Genomic DNA, 21,118 nt, shown 5'->3' on the forward strand with positions numbered 1-21,118 from the left:
GGAGGAGCTGGGAGTTGACCGTTAAGAGTGGAAGGTGGACCACTGATGGTTGACAGTTGATGGAGTTGGAGGAGAGAAGCAGGCCGAGAAGGATCAGATTGGCAAGTGCTTGGGATATATGTAGGTTCTGAGGATTAGAGTAGTTTATTTTAGTTTATTGTTAGGTTAGTAGCAGTTTAGATTCTGGCCAGCATAGTGCTTGCAGCTTTGAATTACATTTCAGTCTCTTTGTGTCAGTTATTGGCTTCCTAGGCTGAACAGATACAATTTATTGTAGTAAGGCCCTGGTTAGTTGGCTCTGTTGATTTTCTTGTGGAGCTCCTGTCACCTCCAGGTCCTTCTATCCATTCCCCCTACTTCCCACAAGACTCCCTATGCTTTATCCAATATTTGGCTATGAGTCTCCTTATCTGTTTGGATCCACTGTTAGATGTAGCCTCTCAGAGGACAAATGTACTAGGCTCCTGTCTGTGAGTATAGCAGAGTATCATTAATTAGGGTAGAGATCAGACCTGGGGAGAGGGGAGTTGGGAGGACAGAGGGCCTTCAGGGAGAAGAGAAACCATGGGAGAGAGCATCTCTGTGACAAGCTGGAGATATAAGACAGGGTGAGCTTCAGGGAGGTTATGCAGGTGACTGTTGTTGAAATTCCTAGTAGCAGGGGTCATGGAGTCTGATGCATTTCTTAACAATGCCTTCTATGAAAGCCAGCCACAGATTAGAGGGAAAGAACTGGTGTGGCTGAATCCAAATACATTTCTGTTATAGAAACAAAAGGTTGAGAGAAGTTTGTTTTAGGATCATTATTTGTCAACATTTGACTTTCTCCACCTGTTGGCATTTCCATATTTCTCCACTGGGTATGTCTGTCCCCTTCATGTGACTGTATCTGCATTGTATCCAGAGCAAGCACTTATCATGGAGTATCTTCTAATGCTTGTGAGAATGAGTGCTGTTGGGGTTGTGCTTGCTGTATGTCTGGGTTCCCAGTTTCCTTTTCCTTTGGAGATTTCGCTTTTTTTTTTTTTTCCCTTAGGAGGAAAGATAAACCCTCCCCAGGCTGACTTAGAAGTCTGTCCAAGTCTTGAGGAGCCATTGCTGTCATGTTCCTGATCACTGCTATTCTGACTCTTTGCACCAGGCAGACTCTTTATGTATATTTAATCTGCATTTCCCAGGCAGCTAAGGGTTTTGAAACTTTCTAAAGTGTTTGCCAGCCATTTCTATTTCTTCTTTTAAGAACTTTGTATACAGTTGCAAAGCCTGCCTTTCTAACTGGTTTGTTTATTTATTTATTTATTTATTTATTTTCAGTTCTGTGCATATTCAAGACACTAATCCTCTGTTGGATGTAAAGCCAACAAGCATTTCCTACCACTGTGCAGGCGACCTCCTCACTCAGCTGGCGCTTTCTTTGCTGCATGGGACTGTCATTTAATGAAGTTCAGTTTGTAAGTAGTTGGTCTTAGCTCCTGTGCTACACAGTCTTACCCAGAAAGGCCTTTCCTGTGCCAGTTGATTGAAGTGCACATCCCACTTCTGAAAGTTTCAAATGATTAGGTCTCGAGATTTCTGAATTATTTGTGTTTGAACTTTTCTCAGGGTGAAATATGATGATCATGTTTTATTTTTCTACAAGTAAAGACTTTTCATTATGACTTGTTGATGATGCTGTCTTTTCTCCAATGTATATTTTTTACATTCTTGTAAAAAGTCAATTAGCTGTAGCTGTATGAATGTACATCTGGCTCCTCTAGTCTAATCCATTGTTCTGTGCATCTGTTTCATGTGCCAGTGTCATGCTATTTTGCTACTATGACTCTGTACTATAATTTAAAATCAGGAAGGGTGATGCTGCTCACAGTATTCTTTTGGTCCATGAGTTTTTGCTATCTTGGTCCTTTGTGCAATCATATATATATTGTGGTTGTGGTTTTACATGTCTGTGAAAAATAAGGCTGGGATTTTTACTGTGATTGCACTGAATTTGTAGAGTGCTTCTTCTGGGATGGCCATTTTCACATTAATTTTTCCAATCTACAATCATAGAAGGCCTTCCTACCTTCAAGTGCCTTCCTTCATTGTTTTCTACAACTTCTTAAAGTTTTCACTACAGATATTCTTCACTTAATTATATTTATCCCTAAGTATTGTCTATTTAGGGGCCACTATGAATAGGTTATTATTTATTTGATTTTCATTATTAGTACATTTTCCACTGTTAACTGAGATGACTAAAAATTTGTGTGTTAATTTTATATCTTGCCACGTTGCTAAATATCTTTATCAGTTCCAAGAGTGTATTGTGGGATCTTTTGAGTTTATTATGTATAGAATAATATTTTGTATGAACAGTACTGTTTTATCTTATTTTCCTATTTGTGTTCTTGAGATTATAATCTAATTACAACATTTCTCTGTTCCCTTGTCTAATTCCAAACCCTCCCATGTGCCCTTGGGCATTCCCTTCCAAATTCATGGCTTCTTTTTTCATGAACTGTTAATGCATGCATGTACATATTTGTCTATACATATATATTCTTAATGTAATCCATTGGATCCAAATAATGTTACTTGTATTTATGTATTCTGAGTTGATTTTCTGGCACTGGACAACCAGTTAATGTGGTCTTCCTTGGGGAGGACCACTTATCCACACCCAGTTTTACTCACTTGCCTGCAGTTCTTTGTGTAGGTTTGAGGCCTTGTGGGTTTTCCCCCACATAGTTTGGAACGTTGGTTATTCTCATCCTTGTTCTGCTCATGTTTGGGCAGTTGGTTGTGAGCCTTCATAGATATAGCTTTGGATGTTAGTAGGAAACACTGACTCATAACAAAGTGCTAGATCCACTGGGCTCTAAATTTTTTTCTGCACTTTGCCACAACATTTCCTGAGTCTTAGCTATGGGAGTATTTTATAGACGTACCCAGTGGGACTAGGCTCTATAACTCTGTATTCACATTGGCTATGGTTTTATGAGTGGTCTCCATCTGTTGCAAAGAGAAATTTTCTTGATGAGGGGTGAGACCTATACTTATCTGTGACTATAAGAACAAATATTTATATGTTGTTGTCAGGGATTGTGCTGATTTAGAAAGTGATTGCTTGTAGATTCTTCTCCTTATGCAAGCATGATTTCACAAGCACTGAGTAGTTACCTAGGTTTCCAGGACCAGACACAACATTTCTCTTGTTGAGCAGGTCTTATGTCCAACTAGAGAGCCGTTGGTTACCACCAAGGTAATCCATTATTACTGAAGACACCATGCACATGGGCCCAAATACCCATGATCTGGAGCTGACCTAAATGCCCCCTCCCTGAGGAGTGGCTCTCATGGTACCAGAAGACTCCATGAAAGCTTCAAAATGAGGGAGACAACTAACAGTCCTACTTATCTTTGAGGCTTATTAACCTCAACAATAACCAGCATTGAATGATACAATATGGACACACATAGCTTGTATGATTTTTTCCTTCTCTTGTATTACTAATCTAGATTAGATTTCAACCACTATATTGAATAGGATTGGAGACAGTATTCACCATTATCTCGTTCCTGATCTTAGTCAGACTGAGTTTTGCTTCATTTGCCATAATGATGACTAAATGCATGATATACATAGTCTTTGTTGTGTTTATGTATGCACTCACTATTACTTTATCCTAAAATGATATTAGGTTTTGTCAAAGAGAGGCCTTGTGATTTCTGTTTTGAGTCAATATATGTGCCTGGTAATTGTTCTGGTTGGTTTTGTGTGCCAATTTGACACACACTAGATTCATCAGAGAGGAAGGAGCCTCCATTGAGAAAATGCCTCCATGAGATCCAGCTGTAGTGCGTTTTCTCAATTTGTAATCAATGTGGGAGAGCTCAACCTATTGTGGGTGGTATCCCTGGGCTGGTTGTCCTGAGTTCTATAAGAAAGACGTTTGAACAAGCCATGGGAAACAAGCCAATAAGCAGCATTCCTCCAAGGCCTCGGCTCCTGCCTCCAGGTTCCATCTCCACCTGAGTTCCTGTTCTTACTTCCTCCAATGATAGACTATGATCTGGTAGTGTAAGCCAAATAAACACTTTCTTCCCCTGCTTCATTTTTAGTCATAGTGTTTCATCACACAATAGATACTCTAAGTAAGATAGAAACATTTGTTTATTTCCACATGGTGATTTACTTCTGGATCTCCGGAATGAAGATAACTTGGTCATGATAAATGATCTTTTTGATATGTCCTTGAATTACATTTGCCAATTGATAAATTTTAGAATTTTTGTGGCTAAGAATCTTGATCTCTAATTTTTGTTACTGATGCTGTTATTTTTGTTGACTATGGATATGGCTTTGTACCAGGATAATATTGGATTCATAATTAGTTTGGCAGTTAAGGAATGAGTATCTCGAATATAAGAGAGAATGAGTGGGTGAAGGGCACGGTAGTTTGGGAAGTAAAAGGAACGGGGTAAATGATGTAATTATATTTTAATTTTAAAAAAGAAAAGTGTTTTTTGTAATAACTTGATGTTCTTTAAAGAACAACTAGCATCTCCTTCACCCATGCATTCCCTTTTAAATTCAAGACCCCCATTCCAATTGAGTGGAGGATATTCTAGCCATCTGTACTGCTACATTCTACCACAAGTCGTTAGAAACTTCCAGTCTATAGGAAGACTCATAGACATTCTAATATTTGAATATATTTCAACAGCAGTTACATTGATTGTGTTAATGCATATTGCATATGTAAACTGAATTCAAATTGTGCTCTCTAAAGGACAAATATTGCGCCTCAGTTAAACAAAAGTTCAAATGATATTCAAAAGCAAAGCGATTTAGAAATCATCTTTGCCTATCTGTTAATCAAGCTTAATTCCAACAAAGGACTATGAAAGACACAGGCTATGAGAAGCTGGAGTCCAATCTGTATAGGCCAGTGTTTCATTATCTACTGGGGATATAGGCTAAGGACACTCACTATTTGATCCCATGTATATAAAACTGTATATGATATATGTGAATATGTACATACACAAATACCTACATATATGTGTATATACATACATACATACATACATACATACATACATACAATTTTTCCATATATACATGCCCATGGCAAAGTTCAGTATATTAGAAAAGAAGCTCAAGATCTAACAACAGTAACCAGCAATAGGACAGGACACTGCCTACAAAGGACTGTATTTGAAATGCCTCTCTTGCCATTCAGTGCCATTGAGGCACTGAAGATTCTGGAAGTGTCACCTGAACCACAGTTCTGTAACTGTGGGTATCATGACCTTGATGTCTTTGACACAGAAACAAAGGAGCTAGTACATAGTTGAGGTGCTGGATATGGGCGGTCACTCCTCAGCATAATGCCGTGGAGCAGCAGACTGTGCCACCACACTTCACAGAGCATTGAAAACTGGCAAACTTATGTTGGTTTGAAAATATTAAATCCAAAAATGTTCATATATTCTTTCAGATCAAGGTTTCTGGTATATAGAACCCTATAAGCAGACCATAACTGAAATCTAATAAAAGCCCCCAGAGAAGAGCCACTTACTTTTTCTCCTAGAAGGCTAGAACCACTCTCAGTCTTCAAGATAAATTACATGTTTGACCCCCCCAAAAAATACCACTTCACAAAACAGAAAGATGCTAGAAATTATATTTGAAGTTAACCTTTTTAAAAAGACACCATTTGCACAATCATTAAACTTGAAAGTCAAGTTGATGCGGGAATCCTGAAGACACATTAGTACAGAGAATTAATTACAGTAGTTGCCATGTTGAAATAAAGCAAGCGGGTCCCCAGAATCCACATCATAATGTGGCTCTTCAGCAACTCAACTGTTGAACACACTCGGCAAAGGCTGGCCATTGTGAAGTGGAAGGCACTCCACTAAATGATGTCTCCACGTGTCCTTCCTTGTAACTACCAGGAAGCTCAGAATACATCGGGATAGGAAGCTTGTGAAGCAATTCCACAGTGGTTGTTTCTACCTCTGGAAAGCATCATGTAGCCATCAATGCCCCAGCCTTTACCCCAGCTGAAAGGAAACATATGTTTAATTTAGTAGAAAGATCAACGCATGGTGGATTTATTGCAATAACTGGCAAGAGGCAAACCTAACAGAAGGAGCAGAAAAGGTTGGGGGTCTACTCCTGAGTACCAAGAGGCACCTCACACAGGACAGTGAAGACCGCAACAGAGAAAGAGTGGTTGGTTCAGTCTGAACACGTGTGTCATGTTTTAGAAAAGCAATGGCACAAAATGACACTGACACCAAGAAACCAGTGACAGAAGGGGAAGGCTACGATCACACGTTGTGACTAGGTTGTTTAAGCTATAGGGACGTTCAGAGCTTAAGGACTGGAGACAAATACAAAGAACTGTGTAAAAGCCAGATGACCATTGCAGTGTCCCTATAGCACAGGTTCTCCAGACACAGAAACAGGCACACCTGGAGGAAGGTGGCTAGCCAGTCTAGACAGGGGACTCCTAGATCATTGAGAGGCATTGCCTCAATGTAGAAGTTAGATAACAATTGAGAGATATGTGATGTTAACATCAGGCCTCCACACGTGTGCAATTGCACACACAGTTATTCATAGACATGCATGCTTGTACACACACACACCTCAAACATGTACATAGGAAAACAAAAACAGACTTTGTTCGACTTAAGTGATACAAAATTTTCTAGGCTGTATACTCAAACATTGACTACAAGAAATAATCCCTTTGTGAAGGCTCTGGAAGGCCACCTCATGCTCTTAAACAGTAAATCATCTCTCCAGCCTCTGGAATTTCAAATATAATTTTTTTTGGGCAAATTATACCTGTTCTTGATAAGCCAGTATTCATTGCCATTTCTTTCACTTCCGATAAATCCATAGCCAACCACCAGAACTGCATGATTCACGTAATAGCTGCTACAATTTGGTTCATGATAAATACCTGAGAAACAAAAAAGAAGCTGACGTGAGATGCCCATAACACCTGACAACGACCACTGCCTCCAACAATAGAAAAGTGTTTTCAAAGATCCTTGAAATGATGTATACCACAATCAGACTTAGGAGTTGAATGAATTGTTACTGAGAATACTGATGTAAATAGGCTTTTTCACATCAAACTGAAGACACCAAAACTGCATAAATTAAAAAAAAAACACTTCCTGTTCACTCAGGTATTTAAGTTTTATTCCTTCTCAAATTTCAGATGGGGTTAAAGACCAGATAGTTTAGTCTTTTAATTAAACTTAGTAGGTTAGGGGTTAAGATGTTTTTAGATCAAGATAGATGTTTTAAGTTAATAGAGATGAGATATGATAGATACTGATCTTCATTCAGAAATTTAGACCCAACAAGATAGGAAAGATTTTTACATCAAGTTTGCCAAATACAAATAGCCAAATCACTATTAATGTAACATTTATATAATTCCTGAGTGCCTCATGGTTCTTCCTGCTGTATGTAGTTTATTTTATTCATGTGTAATAATATAAATGTATATATTAAAAAAGAAATATAATAAAAAATGTAAGAGCTGCTATTTCATCTTGTTTGAACATCTTGTAGGAATACATGACAAGTCAATTAAAAAAACAAACAAACAAAAACCAACAACCAACCAAACAAACAAACAAAAAAACCCCACCTGCCTTGATACATATAAGATGACTAATTGAAATCTAATTTCTCACTAGAATCTCATGCCAAGAAAAACTCACTAATAGAAGTTACAGTTACTTAATTCAAGAGGCTCACTAATAATTTGATTTTGGACATACTTCTGCATAAAAATCTAAACCATTGAGGATAGTTTTTAAAGTGAACTAAACATAAATTTCATGAAGCACTTTGCACTTACTTCCATGAGAGGGTCATATCAGTTGAAGACAGGACTCAGTATTATTGAGTGGGGATGAAAAATTCAGAAACCCAAGCTCAGATACAATCTCATAGATAAATGACATTTCATGAACATGGCAAGGCCCAAGGATGTCACAAAGTATTACATATATATATGAAAATATACATACCTCCACTGTAGAACCTGAAAGAATCATGGGAAGCATCAACTGCCGCAGCAACGGGCCCAATAGCTGCTACAGCAATTAACAGGTAAAGCTCATTTTGTGGGAGGGCCACAAAACTTGTCACATAAGCACTAGCATTCTCACGACTGTATCTGCAGGGTCCTTCCTTTAAACAGTAAAGAGATAAGGACTCAGTTACTTACACCTAACCACAACACTGTGCACTTTGCTGCTGAGCATCCCCGTGTCTGGACTGTTATACATTATCCAAGTATGAGAAATAAACTGGAAGATTCGAAACTGGGAATGAGCTTTCATGTCCTCAGTGACACCTTACAGAAGGAAATCTTCATTATATGTGAAAAGGTTTGTATGTTCTCCACGTGCATGGGAGCAGTGGCGTCTACAAGGAAAACGCTACCCCAGAAGCTGTTCAATGTCTGATAGGACAGATATTTTAACAGGACCAATTGTGGTGTATCCCACTTCTAAAGGGATTTCAGGAGATGGTGGATTATTTCTGAAAGTGTACCCTAACTGGACGGTGAAAGATGACAACACATGGGAGGTCCACTTACTTTTTCTTCATATGGGTAGGTTTCCTCAGCTTCAACACCGTTTTTCTGAACATACTCGAAGGCGTTGTATGCATAACCCGAAACACATCCATTATTTCCTTGAGGCTTAGAACAGTCTATTAGGTTCTGCACACTTAGAGAGGTGAGGTTGCCAGTTTTCGAGAACATCTGTCCTTCTATGGCACCAATTGCAGTAAAAGCCCAACAAGAGCCACATTTACCCTGATCAAGGAAGAAAATATTTTCATACATAAATATCAACCCTAGCAAAAACATTGGCAGCATAATAATTTAGGAAGAGATGGACTGGCAGTTGGTAGGTGTCTAGAGAAGACTAGTACTCTCCTAGAGAAAATGACTGCTGGCAGTTTGCTCTTGTCTGTGCACAGTCTGTGCCGCTCCCCACCCCACCTCCATGCCCAATAACCATTTGAGCAGGACCTACTGGTTTTATGGGTTATTATTGAAAACAAAAGAAGAAATAAATTCCAGAGACAGATGTGGCAGAGGGCAATGGTTAGAGAGAGGGTGTGTATGGTGGATGGCTAGAGTAAATATCCATTGTATAGATTTATGAAACTCCCATAGAAGAAACAATGAACTGCACATTCTGCACACTCAGCAGACACACAGAGACATCAAGTATTTTTATCTTAAAAGTGGTTTAAAAAAAAAATGGGGCATCTGCCTTTGTCTTACCTGATTCCTCACAGGAGTCACATAGCCTTCCTTTACCCAATTCTTAGATGCGGGTAAATTACTAACCAAATGTTTATAGGCCTCTCTCATCGACAGGGCAGCTGGAACTGGAATATCATGCAGCGATTTTCTGTATTCTTCACCAGTCTTCAAGGAAAATAACATTAATCAAAAACAAAGCAACACACACACACACACACACACACACACACACACACACACACTCTGAAACATGACTCCATTGTATAGAACCGAAGAGAACACAATGTGAAAAAAAATCTATGTTGCACTTACGGAGTCAGCAAAGCCATTTACGTCCATGGTGAAGCTGCTCTCGAGGCCGTTCTTCTCATTGTGAAGTTTGATCATTTTCACATTTTCTTCCCATATTGCTCTCCTCAGTGGTTCTTCCTCCTGGAAATGAGCATATTGGATGACATTTCTTTCTAATTAAACTCTGGAAAAGGCTGACCAAGTGGACTTGCTGCTGCAGTTGAAAAGAGGCCAATGAGGGTGAACTAAGGGAGCTTTGGCCACACATTCTCCTTATACTGAGGAAAAGGGAATCTTGCCATCCTGTGCTCATGATTGTGATTAGCTAATTTCTCAGTGAAAAGTAGTGTCAATGACCTCCCATGTGCCTAGACGCTTGCAACAGCAATGCTAATTCATTATGAGAATCTTCTGGACAGTTTCCTGTTTACCAACCGTGCTGTATATTTTGTTGTGTTTCATCTTCCACTCTTCCCATTTATAATCCAAATTAGAGTCGCGTGGCGGAGCACCTGCGGCCAGGCCAAAGCACAGGATCAACACAAAAATGGCATAAGCCATGTCTTAGGAACCTGAAGAGGGAAGAAAGATAAAGATGCAGCTACACCAATAGTTTTAAAATGTCTTCTCACTATTTCCTAAGAAACTAAGCCATTCATGGTCAATAAAATTCTTTGAACTATTCTTCCAAATACTGTTTTTTAGAAGATTATAGAAAAGGGTTCAAATATGTTTGACACAAATGAACCTGGTGGTAATTAGATCCATTGCAAAATAAGGAGCATGTGCCCACAATCCTAGCAAGGGGTCCAAATGTACAGCATCTTATTATTTCAGAAAGATCTCCTTAAAAGAAACACGGATGTAGGGTATCACTGACTCCTGATTTATACCAAGTGAAACTTTTATTGTGTGGTGTCAAATCCAAGGTTTAATGTGAGCCCCATTTTTGAGGCCACTTGGCCTTATATACTTTTCTAAAAACATTAGGGCTTGTCTTGAGCCCTCCCTTCTTGCATGAAAACTTTGTCAAACGTCCTCTACTAAACAATGTTGCAAGAATCACCGGGGCTATTCCTTCTGTACTACAATTGGAACCATGCGATCAAACTCTCCACATACCACCTTAACGAGAATGGTGTCCTACAGTAGCCAGATCCACAAGCGGCATCTAATCTCAGGTTCAGGACTTTCTGGGTCTGTAAAGCATCACTACCCATAGAACCTGGATAGGGATTTGCCTCCTTATACTACATTTGCACAAGTCAAATGAGAACAGATTTACCCAGGGATTATGTGCAAGAAACAATCTCTATTGCCCAGGCAGTGACAATGATGGTTACTAGTGTGCGTGATACCTTCTCTCACTCTCTGTGGACAAATCAAAACTTTCACTCACTGGGAACCTCTACAAACCTAGGCCTGGGGTACAAGAGGCTTGGTGCCTTCTATGTCTTTTCCACTCTCTCCCTTCCATCTATAGACAGAAGAGCTATATCCATAGCATATATCGTCCTTTTAGGGGGATCTGCCTGATTCTCCATGAAGTCTCTCAAGTCTCCCCTCCAAAGTTAACTCCCATTCTGCCTTGGCACAGGCAGAGCCTCACCTGTGATGACTTGCGCTGCTTCAGTCTACTCCACAGACTCAACTCTTCAGTGGTTTCTGTGCTTTCGGGATCCAGTACAGCTACAACCTACTCAGGCTTTAAATCCCAAATATGTGGACAGTTGGTCCCACCCCTCAATTATGCCCTTGGTTTGATTGGTTGTGCTGGTGACTGGATTAGACCTCCAGGCAGTGGGACTCCAGGCTCTTTCTGTGATATGATCTCAGCCTGACGCCAAAAGGTTGAGCCTGAGGTGCTTCTGCTAACAGCGGGGAGCTAAATTTGTTGACCTTGTCAAAGGAAGTTAGATAGCCATCCTGTAGGCCTTGGATCACACTGTATCTGACATTTTGCTTGATGACTGTGCTTTCTGGAGTAGCTGCACGCTGATGTACCCAAGCAGTTTAGAATGAGAGGTTTTGGATACCATCCTTGGTGTGGACTTAGTCACTATATTCTGTTTTGTGTTTAGTCCACAGCTGTGGTTGGATCCTGTTGAGAATGCAGACCTTGGGGTGCTCTGTTTCCCTGTGTCAGGGTGAAACACAGTTGCATCTCACAGGGATCTTTTAGGAGACAGTGACAGTCAAAAAGGAAGGTGATGTTAAAGGCTGAAGCATAATAGGAAATATGAATGAGTGTGCTGTGAGGGGGTCTCACTAAAATTTCCAGCTTGTCTCTTGGAGATTAAATTGAACTACCATATAGAAGCACCTTCCTCTCTGTCTTCATTGTGGTAACACATTGGAAGCTCCTATACTTACCATTTTCAGGCTGGTGGTCTGAGGGGCGCATATGTTGTTTTGCAAACACCACAAAGAGAGAGTTAGAAGAATTTCTTCTTCAAGGTCACTCTAGACACAGAACAGCAATTCTCTACTCTATCCCTCTCCCTAAGTACCCACTCTTCCTTCTTCTCTGTGTAGATACTTGGCTACAGCTATTGGCTGGATATTTTTGTGTTAAAAGAGTCCTGATAAAAGGTCGTTTCTATTGCACCAGTATTAAAAAGTGGGACCATTAATAAACGTATTATACCACAATAATGATTATTGCATTCTTTTTTCATCTTCTCAGGTTGTATATCATATCACATGGCACAGAAAAGCCATATTTGAATTATCCATTGATTATTGCATTTGGTGGCTTCCATAAGTCAGGGAAGAAATGTACGTTATCTATATACCATAGACTACCTGAAAAATGGCTAAATATAGGAGATATAGTGAGGGATAATTTTTTAGGCTCTTGTAAGATTTTTAGAGAAATTGAAAAACTCTAATAAGAGACATCGGCTCTTACTATATTAATCACACTCCTCTCTTCCCTGTGTAGCTTCTGCTTGTTTCACTCTTCAGACATCCTATTCATTTTTAATTCATTCTTTGTATATGTCATATAGTATAAGTTTGTCATATTCTTTCTGTTCCCCTAACTTCTCTACGATCCCCTCTCTCTACCTCCCAACTCAACTTCGTGTTCCTTTTCTCATTCACTAAAGGGAAAAAAAGGCCACTAAAAATATAGTGCCTGATTTATGTTGGCCAACTACTCCTGAGCATGTGGCCTGCCATAGAAGTATGTGACACACTCATTGTCAGGCCACTGGAGAAATCTGGTTTTCCTTCTCCAAGCAGCTCCAAGCTGTGTTAACTTCTTGACTAGTGGTGGGACTTTTTATTTATTTATTTATTTTTGCACATTTCTGTCTCCTTCACGCTGGGATTGTGTCTGGTTGAGCTCTTTGGATCTTGTGCATGATGTGACAGTTATTGAAGTATGCTCTACACCGTAGGTCTATTGTTATAAAATGACAGCAAGAACATGTAAAAACCGCTAAGAACAAGACAGGGCATCTCAGTGTTACTCATCTTACATCCTCTTTGAATAAAATGCAATATGGGAGGAATAATTTATATCAATGCTTTGATTTCCTTGACTGCCTGGTCATCACAAATGGGGATAACTTCCTCCAGGAGCAAACCCATGGCAGATAATATGTACCTGCATTTTTCATTACAGATAACTTCATCTTATTTTCCACTGATCATAACAAGACTAAATTTCTCTAAGTATAGTTTGAGAACATAAGAATCCAAAGTAAGATACAGATTATGGAAGTAGACAAAGGAGGAATGTGGAGAATAAATATGAGATATATATTTAAATAATAATTTATTTATATGACATATCAGTTATGATCACCTTGCTCTTCCTGTTTCCATCCACATTCCCTCTTCTACCCTATTCCCTTCCCTTAGACCTCCTACCAGTGGGGTCCTCCTCCCCTACTGTCTGACCACAGCCTATCTGGTCTTCTGGATTGCCTGCATCCCCTTCCTCTGTGTTCCCACAGGGCCTTTCCACTGAGTGGGCAATGATCAAATTGAGGGCACCAGAGTTCATATCAGAGGCAGACCCTCATTCTTCCCTCCTCTTCTCTATGTGGCGAATGAGCTGTCCATCAGCTATGCCTGAACCAGGGGACAGGGTTCTCTGCTTGCAATGTCTTTAGTTGGTGCATCAGTTTTTGAAGACCAACCTGGGTCCAGATTCACCAGCTGTGATAGCCTCTTTGTGGAGCTTCTGACACCCCCATCCTTTGTCCTTCCACTCCCCATCTCTTCCATATAACTCGAAGCTCTTAACTAAGAGTCTGGCTTTGAGTGTCAGTATCTGACCCTATCCCCTGCTGGATGGAGTCTCTCAGAGGACATCTATGTTGGGCTAATATCAACATATAATGAGTATATACAATGCATGTCTTTCTGGGTCTGGGTTACCTCACTCAGGATGGTTGTCTCTGGTTCCATCCATTTGCCTGCAAATTTCAAGATTTCCTTGTTTTTGATAGCTGAATAGTATTCCATTGTGTAAATGTACCATCATTTCTGTATCTTTAGAATTAATGGAATATTGTGTAACCAGGTATCATTAATATAAATTATATGACATAAACATGGAAATATTCATTTTCAGATGAAAACTATCATATCATGACTATCTCAGTAAAATATTATGCTACTACCTAAAAATAAAATAATGAAGTACCTCATTGTGTTCATTTCCCATTGGATTTAGTTATTTAAAAATCACACTGTGGCATATATCAACATCTCATTTTATAAGTAAAATATTTCACTATATGGATTTCATTTATATATTTATCAATTGATGTTAATATGCCACAGATTTGGGCTAATATGTTCATAGAATACTTATTTACTTAAATTTTTCTTAATACATATTGCCATTTTCCCAGACTGTCTACACAGGAGATTAGGTCACATGAACAATTCTTTGAGTAGCAATCACACTGGTTGCTACCATTGCTACTGAAGTCCATATTCCCACAGAATGACAAAAATTCATTCAGAACAGGTATGTCACTGTTATCTATCTATCTATCTATCTATCTATCTATCTATCTATCTATCATCTATCTTCTACTATCTATCTCTCCTATTCTCTCAACTTACCATTTCTTTCCAGATATCTTTCCTTCCTCCCTCTGTCATCCCTCAATTCCTTCCTTTGTCCTTTTCTTCCCCAATTTCTTCTCCTTTTATGAAATGTTCTCTACATGTTTCTAATAACATGCTGAAGGATGTTGTGATTGTAACATACCTGCATCCGTGGTGTTGATTCTGCAGGCCAAGAAGCATGCTGAAATGACATGCATAGATATATCCCCTTCTAGCGTGAATTTCTATTCCTATTTTATATTCTTAGCTTTCCTCCAGTGCTAGACACAAGTGAAAATATTATGGTAATTTGCTTCTAATAATTATTAAAATTAAGGAGGTAAAGAGTGTTGATGAATGAGGTTGTTTTCTAAAGTGTTTGCTATCTTAAATCTCAGAAGATTCTTGAAATTCCATTTTATATTTTTCTACATAAAACCTTTGTCTGTATTTTAAAATGAGGTAACGCAACATTGATAACTCAATGGAAGCAACCCTTCTTCCGTTTCCCTTATACAATTCATTTATTATTACTCTATTTTTGATATAAGTAACACCAACACAATTGCCTCTAAGAAGACTATGGTGATCTCAAGAAAAGGGTGAATTCACCAGACACAGCAGGAACAGTTGAGCTGTTGAAGCAGTTGGAACTCTGTAGTCTGTGCCAAACCCAAGCAAAAATTTCTGACTAAAAAGCAGGTATATATTAGCATATTGGTTACAGGCAGTCCTAGCCTAAAACTAATTACTTCAATATTGTTCTTTTGAAGCCTTAATTTCAATGCATGAAAATAATTCCAATGGCAGACAAACCTCAACACACTTAACAATCCTCTTGCTTGTATTGATGCATACCTCAGAATATATCATTCTCTTCAAAAAGTAGCATTACCTTCCCATGACCATGTTTCTCACATCCTTGATCATTATTGCTAAAATTAGTCTAAGTTCAGAGACCATACTTCTGGAACTTTCCAAACAGCCCAGATAAAGTTTATATCAGAATTCACAGTAACCTTATGATATGAAACTTTCAGATCTATTGTGTAACTGGAAGCACCAAACATTTCTCCTTAGCACTCACCAGACTACCAGAAAACTCTGTGACTCAAAAGCTTCAGCAGAAATTGTGAGCCCCGTGTATTATTATCTTTTGCCTCTCTCTCTCACACAAAAGCAGGAAATACAAAGTATGTGAAGCAGTGAGGAGTGACTTGGAGTCAGGATGGGGACAATGAGGAGAGTGGCCTGGATTTGGCTCCATCTGTCTCTACTGCTTGAGACATGCATGCTCACCACCATCCTAAGTCCATTTCAAATGTGTCCTTTCTTTATGGAGATAACTAGATGTAGTTGACTATTCCTACATGCACTGGTTTCCTAAATTTTTTTGTGACTTCTCCCCATGAAATCCAGCCTGGGGTTAGCCAGTTATCCAGACTTTAGAAATCTGATGTTCAATCATATGGAAAGAACAAGGTAAAACGGTAATTTTACCTTGGTAAATTCTGGGTAGCTTAATTCTTTTGTCAAAAAAAAAAAAAAAAAAAAAAAAAGGCCTTTCAGACCTTTACTGGGTTACAAAAATAAACAATGATCCTTTCTTGTCATTTTTTTTTTCTGAAGGCCAAAAATATTTTGCCTTTGTTTCATAATGAACAACCAAAACAACATAACAACAAGACAACATAATGTTTTGTGTCATCCAGCATAGCTGAGTCCTAGAAACTTGACTTGGGTGACCTGAGAGTAAAGAAATGACAGAAAGTGAAGAAATGACAGACACTTGTATAGAAGATCTAAAATCAGATGAGCTACACTCACTCTGATGAGCTGTGTAACCTGGGAATTCAGCCCATCCATTAGAGGGGAATAGTTGATAGTTCCCACATGCTCAGGTTTTAGAGAAAGACCAATCCTCTCTTCTGCACAGAGGGAAGGCTTTGGTATTTCCATAGGTCAGAGGCATTGAGGTCCTTGGCACAACCCTCTTCAACAGCACACATTCAGTCAGGATTTTGTTCACTCTCTACAGAGTATTAATATGTTTATTCTAGTAAGTGTGATTTGAATAGGCGTAGAACCACAGATATTAGTTTGCCCCCTTTCAAATGTATAGACCCATTCTTCAAACTCTAACATATACTAATAAGACTTACTTTGGCAGGATATGGTAAGAATGCATGCAGGTACCCAAGTGAACCCTAGTTTAGTAAGATCTGCAGATGTACTTCTATCCTTCCTGTGTCCCAGTGACCAATGATTCCAGGCCTTGGGTCAGGTACTCTCTGAGCACTAAGAGATAAACACAATCAGCAGGAAAGAGCTAGTTAACAGGAAAAGAAGCCTTGGGCCAAAATAGTCCACCCTTCCTGAGCCCTCTGACAGACAAGATGAGGACCTATATTCTCTTTCTCTGTCACGTCTCTACCTTCCTTACACTCTTTCACTTATATACCTTCCCCATTAAATTGTATTTTACGTGTTCAAAACCAAGCAGAGAACAATAACTCAGCAGATATATGCCCTCAATATAATTGTTCATGAATAAGCCACAAGGAACAGACATTCTAAACTAGTGATGAGGCTTCATGGGCACCTCACAGCCTTGGATTCACACTGCTTCTCTGACTCCCTGGCCATGGATAGTCATTTTACCTGTAAGAGCCAGGAAGCTGTTCCTCAGCACTAGCAGCATGGTTTCTACATTAACCAATTTTTTAAAGTTACTTTTCTTACATTTATGAAATCAGAATTGATAGATATATGCTATGGCGATGTGTGTTTCTTCCTAGATACAATATTAACATGACTCCATCGTCATTTCCCTCATTGCTTCACACAGAAAAAAATACCTAAGAGAATTACAATGAAAAACATCTGTTCTTGCCTCTGGATTTCCCCATAAATTATAGAATACACTAAATAGCACATTAAGCTCTGAGCACACAATGGCTTTTTACAGGATAGGATTCCAAATGGCACTGCATTTCTTTTATAAAACAACATAGTCTGGTCTATCATAGCAACACCCCATTTCCCGAATACCAATTTCAGCTCTACTTTGGCTTCTTTTGCTATGTTATACATCTTGGCCAAAAGAAAATTGGGGGAAGAAAGTATTTATCTCACAGTTTCATCTTTGGGAGAAATAAAGGTATGAGATTCTTGGCATGTGTTTGAAATAAAAGCCATGTTCACCTGCCAAATACTGACTCCCAGACTCATGTGCAGCCACTTTTATTGTATAGCCCAAGCCCATATCTCTAGGGGTGATATCATGACTAGGAGGCTGGGCCCCTTCACAACTATTAGCAGTTAAGAAAATGCCCCCAAGACATGCCAATAGGCCAATCTGCTATTTCTCAAATCAGCTTCCCTTTCCCATGTATGTTCACTTGGCAACCAAGATTATCCATCATAGTTGCTTTTGATTTTGTGTTTGTCACTTTTTTTCATTGACTGTTTAAATTCTCTGCTTTGTTTTCTAGGTGTGATATTTTGTTTCCCGTTGATCAATTTTACTTGTAAGGCTTTCCATATTAGTGCAATAATGGTCTTCTCTATTCACATCAATGTATCTCATTTCGTGTTCAATGAAAGGCAAAGCAGTAAATCTTTCTATAACTGGCCATATTTCTCTGACACAACTCTCTAAAAATGCCATATATATGTATACACACACACACACACACACACACATACTAGAGTGAAAAAATAGGTGTGGCTGAATCCAAATAAATTTCATTTATAAAAGTAGAAGATAGAAATTTGCCTTTAGGTCATTATTTGTCAACTTTTGCATTTCTAAACTTGCTGGCTATGTTAGAGCTATGTTGCTGTGATGAAACACCATGACCAAAGAACCGTGGGAAAGAAAGGGCTCCTTTGGCTTATGCTTCCGTACCACAACTCATCATCAAAGGAAGTCAGGACAGGAACCCAAGCAGTGCTGGGAACTACAGACAGGAGCTGATGCGGGAGTCATGGAGGAGTGCTACTAACTGGTTTGCTCATCCTGACTGTGTTGTTTTAATGGAAAATCCCAGAAAGTTCTATTTTACCAATAAATCACTTAGGAGCCAGATGCTGCAGTGAAAACCCTGCTAGCTCAAAGAGGCAGAGAAAGCACCCAGCTGACCTTCCTACTCAGCTCACGTCCAAAAGGCTCACTAGCTCAGCTGACAGACCAGTAGGAAAAGCCAAAAAAAAAAAAAAAAAAAAAAACCAAAAACAAAAACAAAACAACAACAACAAAAAACAAAACAAAACAACAACAACAACAAAAAAAAAACCCACGGCCAAAGGCTTGCTAGCTCAAAGCTGAAAGAGCCAAAGGCCAAGGAGCTGAGGAGCTCAAGAGTTAGAGAGCTAAGAGCCAAGCTTAAGAAGTGCCAAAAGACTAAAAACCAAAGTTCCTTCTATTTCCACAGGCTGTCTTAAATAACCCTCAACTCAAAGTCCCTCCTACTCTTTAAATCCTGTCAGCTGGTTTCTTGTTCTACTTCTTGACCTAGGGTTAACTTTATTAAATCCTGTGAACAGATAGCTCTTGGATTAAAGGTATGTGTAATTACGCCACACCTTAATCACCTGTTTACAATAAACAGAAAGTTCTTAGATTAAAAATGTGTTAGGGCTCAACCACAAGAAACAGGGATTTATAGTTCCATCTCAGGGATTACAATGGGATCAATGACAGATATTTACAGTTCACAGTCTCTGGGGTCACACGAGCATCAAAGACAAATTTTCCAATTCCCAATCTCAGGGGTCACATTGGGATCAAATATTCTGCAATATGACTGGCTCAGCGTGCTTTCTTATAAAGCTCAAGACCACCAGGCCAGGAACGGCACCACACACAATAACTGGGCCCTCCCCCATCAATCACCAATTAAGAAATGCCTTACAGCCAGATATCAAGGAAGCATGTTCTCATTTGAGGCTGTCTTTTCTCAGATAACTCCAGCCTGTATCAAATTGACACAAACAGAACCAGCACATTGGCATTTTCATATTTCTCCACAGGCTGTGTCTGGCCCTTTATGTTAACTGGCGATTTGCATTGTATTTATGGCATAAACTATGTACATCATATACTGGCTTATCCTCTGAATGCTTGTGAGACTGAGTGCTGTCAGTGGTAGCATTGCTTCTTTAATTCCTGATGGATGTCTGGGTTTATAATTTCCTTTTCCTTTGGAAATTTAGCTTTTTTTTTTTTTTTTTAATGAGGAAAATGAAAATCTGTCCAGATCTGGAGAATCCAGGCAAGACCACTGACTGGAGTGGTGCCTTTACTAGCAACAGGGTGTGAGGCTCCTTTCCCCGCATCTGCATCAGAGTTTTTTGTCCTGTGTGTTCCTGATCATCACCATTCTGACTGACATGACATGGAATCTTTACGTAGTTTTAATTTGTGTTTCCCAGTTCGCTAAGGAGTTTGTGACTTTCTAAAGTGTTTCCCAGCTCTTTTTATTTTTCATTTTTAAAAACTTTCTTTCCTTTTTAAAAAATTTATTTATTCATTTTATGCTTCAATCTTAGCACCCCCCCTCTTCTCCTCCTGGACCTACCCTCTTTCCCCTTTCCCCACTTTTAAGAACTTTCTATCCATTTCCAAAGCCCATCTTTTTAGCTGGGCTGTTTTCTTGTTTATTATGGTTCAGTTCTGTGCATAGTTAAGACACTAATCCTCTGTTGGATGTGAAGTCAGCAAGTATTTTCTCCCGCTGTTTGCGTGCTACCTCTTCACTCAGCTGACACTTTCCTTGCTGCGTGGAAACTGTCATTTAATGAAGTCCTGTAAGTGACTGATTGGTTGTGGTTTCTGTGCTACAAAGTCCTACCCAGAAAGGCTCTCCCTGGGCTGCAAGGTTTAAGTGCACACCCTATTTCTCTCTGGAAGTGTCAGATTATCAAACATTAGGCTGTGATGTCTTATCCATTCAGACTTGAAGGGTTATTGTTTGGTTGGTTGGTTTGCTTTGGTTTTGGTTTTTCAGGGAGAAGTATAAGCTTCCAGATTCAATTTCTGCAAGTAAAGGCTTTCACTATTATTTTTGGACATATTGTATTTCCTTCAATATATTTTTTCTTTCTTGTAAAAAATGTATGGATAGCTGAGTGTATTAATCTCTGGTTCCTTTATTCTTTTCCATTGATTTATATGTCTGTTTCATGTTCCACTATCATGCTGTTTTTATTACTATGGCTATTTCTTTATTATAATTTGAAATCAAGTAGGGTGATACAACCATAGTATTCTTTTGGTTTAAGATTGCTTTTGATATCTTGGTACTTTTTGCATTCACAAAGTTTTTGGATTGTAGATTTATATCTGTGATAAATTGAGCTAGAATTTTGGATGAGATTGCATTGAATCTGTAGAGTGTTTCTGAAGTCATGGCCATTTTAACACAATTAATTTGTTCAATTCAAAA

At 39.0% G+C, this 21,118-nt stretch overlaps 1 protein-coding gene across 2 annotated transcripts; it reads right to left on the bottom strand.

The window, feature by feature from the left end:
- Positions 1-5,948: 5,948 nt before the first annotated feature.
- On the bottom strand, positions 5,949-10,157 carry LOC127193866 (cathepsin J-like). 2 transcript variants are annotated; one of them, XM_051151122.1, is made up of 7 exons: positions 10,032-10,157; positions 9,618-9,734; positions 9,324-9,470; positions 8,625-8,846; positions 8,050-8,212; positions 6,845-6,962; positions 5,949-6,051 (listed from the first exon to the last, which is right to left on the bottom strand). In XM_051151122.1, exons 1-7 carry the CDS (start codon positions 10,155-10,157, stop codon positions 5,949-5,951), a joined length of 996 nt encoding a protein of 331 aa, XP_051007079.1. The 2 variants fall into 2 exon arrangements, with proteins under 2 accessions (XP_051007079.1, XP_051007078.1); XM_051151121.1 differs by having other exon boundaries at positions 9,618-9,737.
- Positions 10,158-21,118: the final 10,961 nt, after the last annotated feature.

The sequence above is a fragment of the Acomys russatus genome, chromosome 9 (genome assembly GCF_903995435.1).
Source record: "Acomys russatus chromosome 9, mAcoRus1.1, whole genome shotgun sequence".
Classification (NCBI taxonomy): domain Eukaryota; kingdom Metazoa; phylum Chordata; class Mammalia; order Rodentia; family Muridae; genus Acomys; species Acomys russatus.

Coding starts and splice junctions, on each gene's coding strand:
- LOC127193866 (XM_051151121.1), bottom strand. CDS start 10,157: ATGGCTTATGCCATTTTTGTGTTGATCCTGTGCTTTGGCCTGGCCGCA. Junction 9,471..9,617: donor TAAATGGCTTTGCTGACTCC/GTAAGTGCAACA, acceptor TTTTCCTTGAAG/ACTGGTGAAGAATACAGAAA. Junction 6,963..8,049: donor TTTCAGGTTCTACAGTGGAG/GTATGTATATTT, acceptor TTTGTTTCTCAG/GTATTTATCATGAACCAAAT.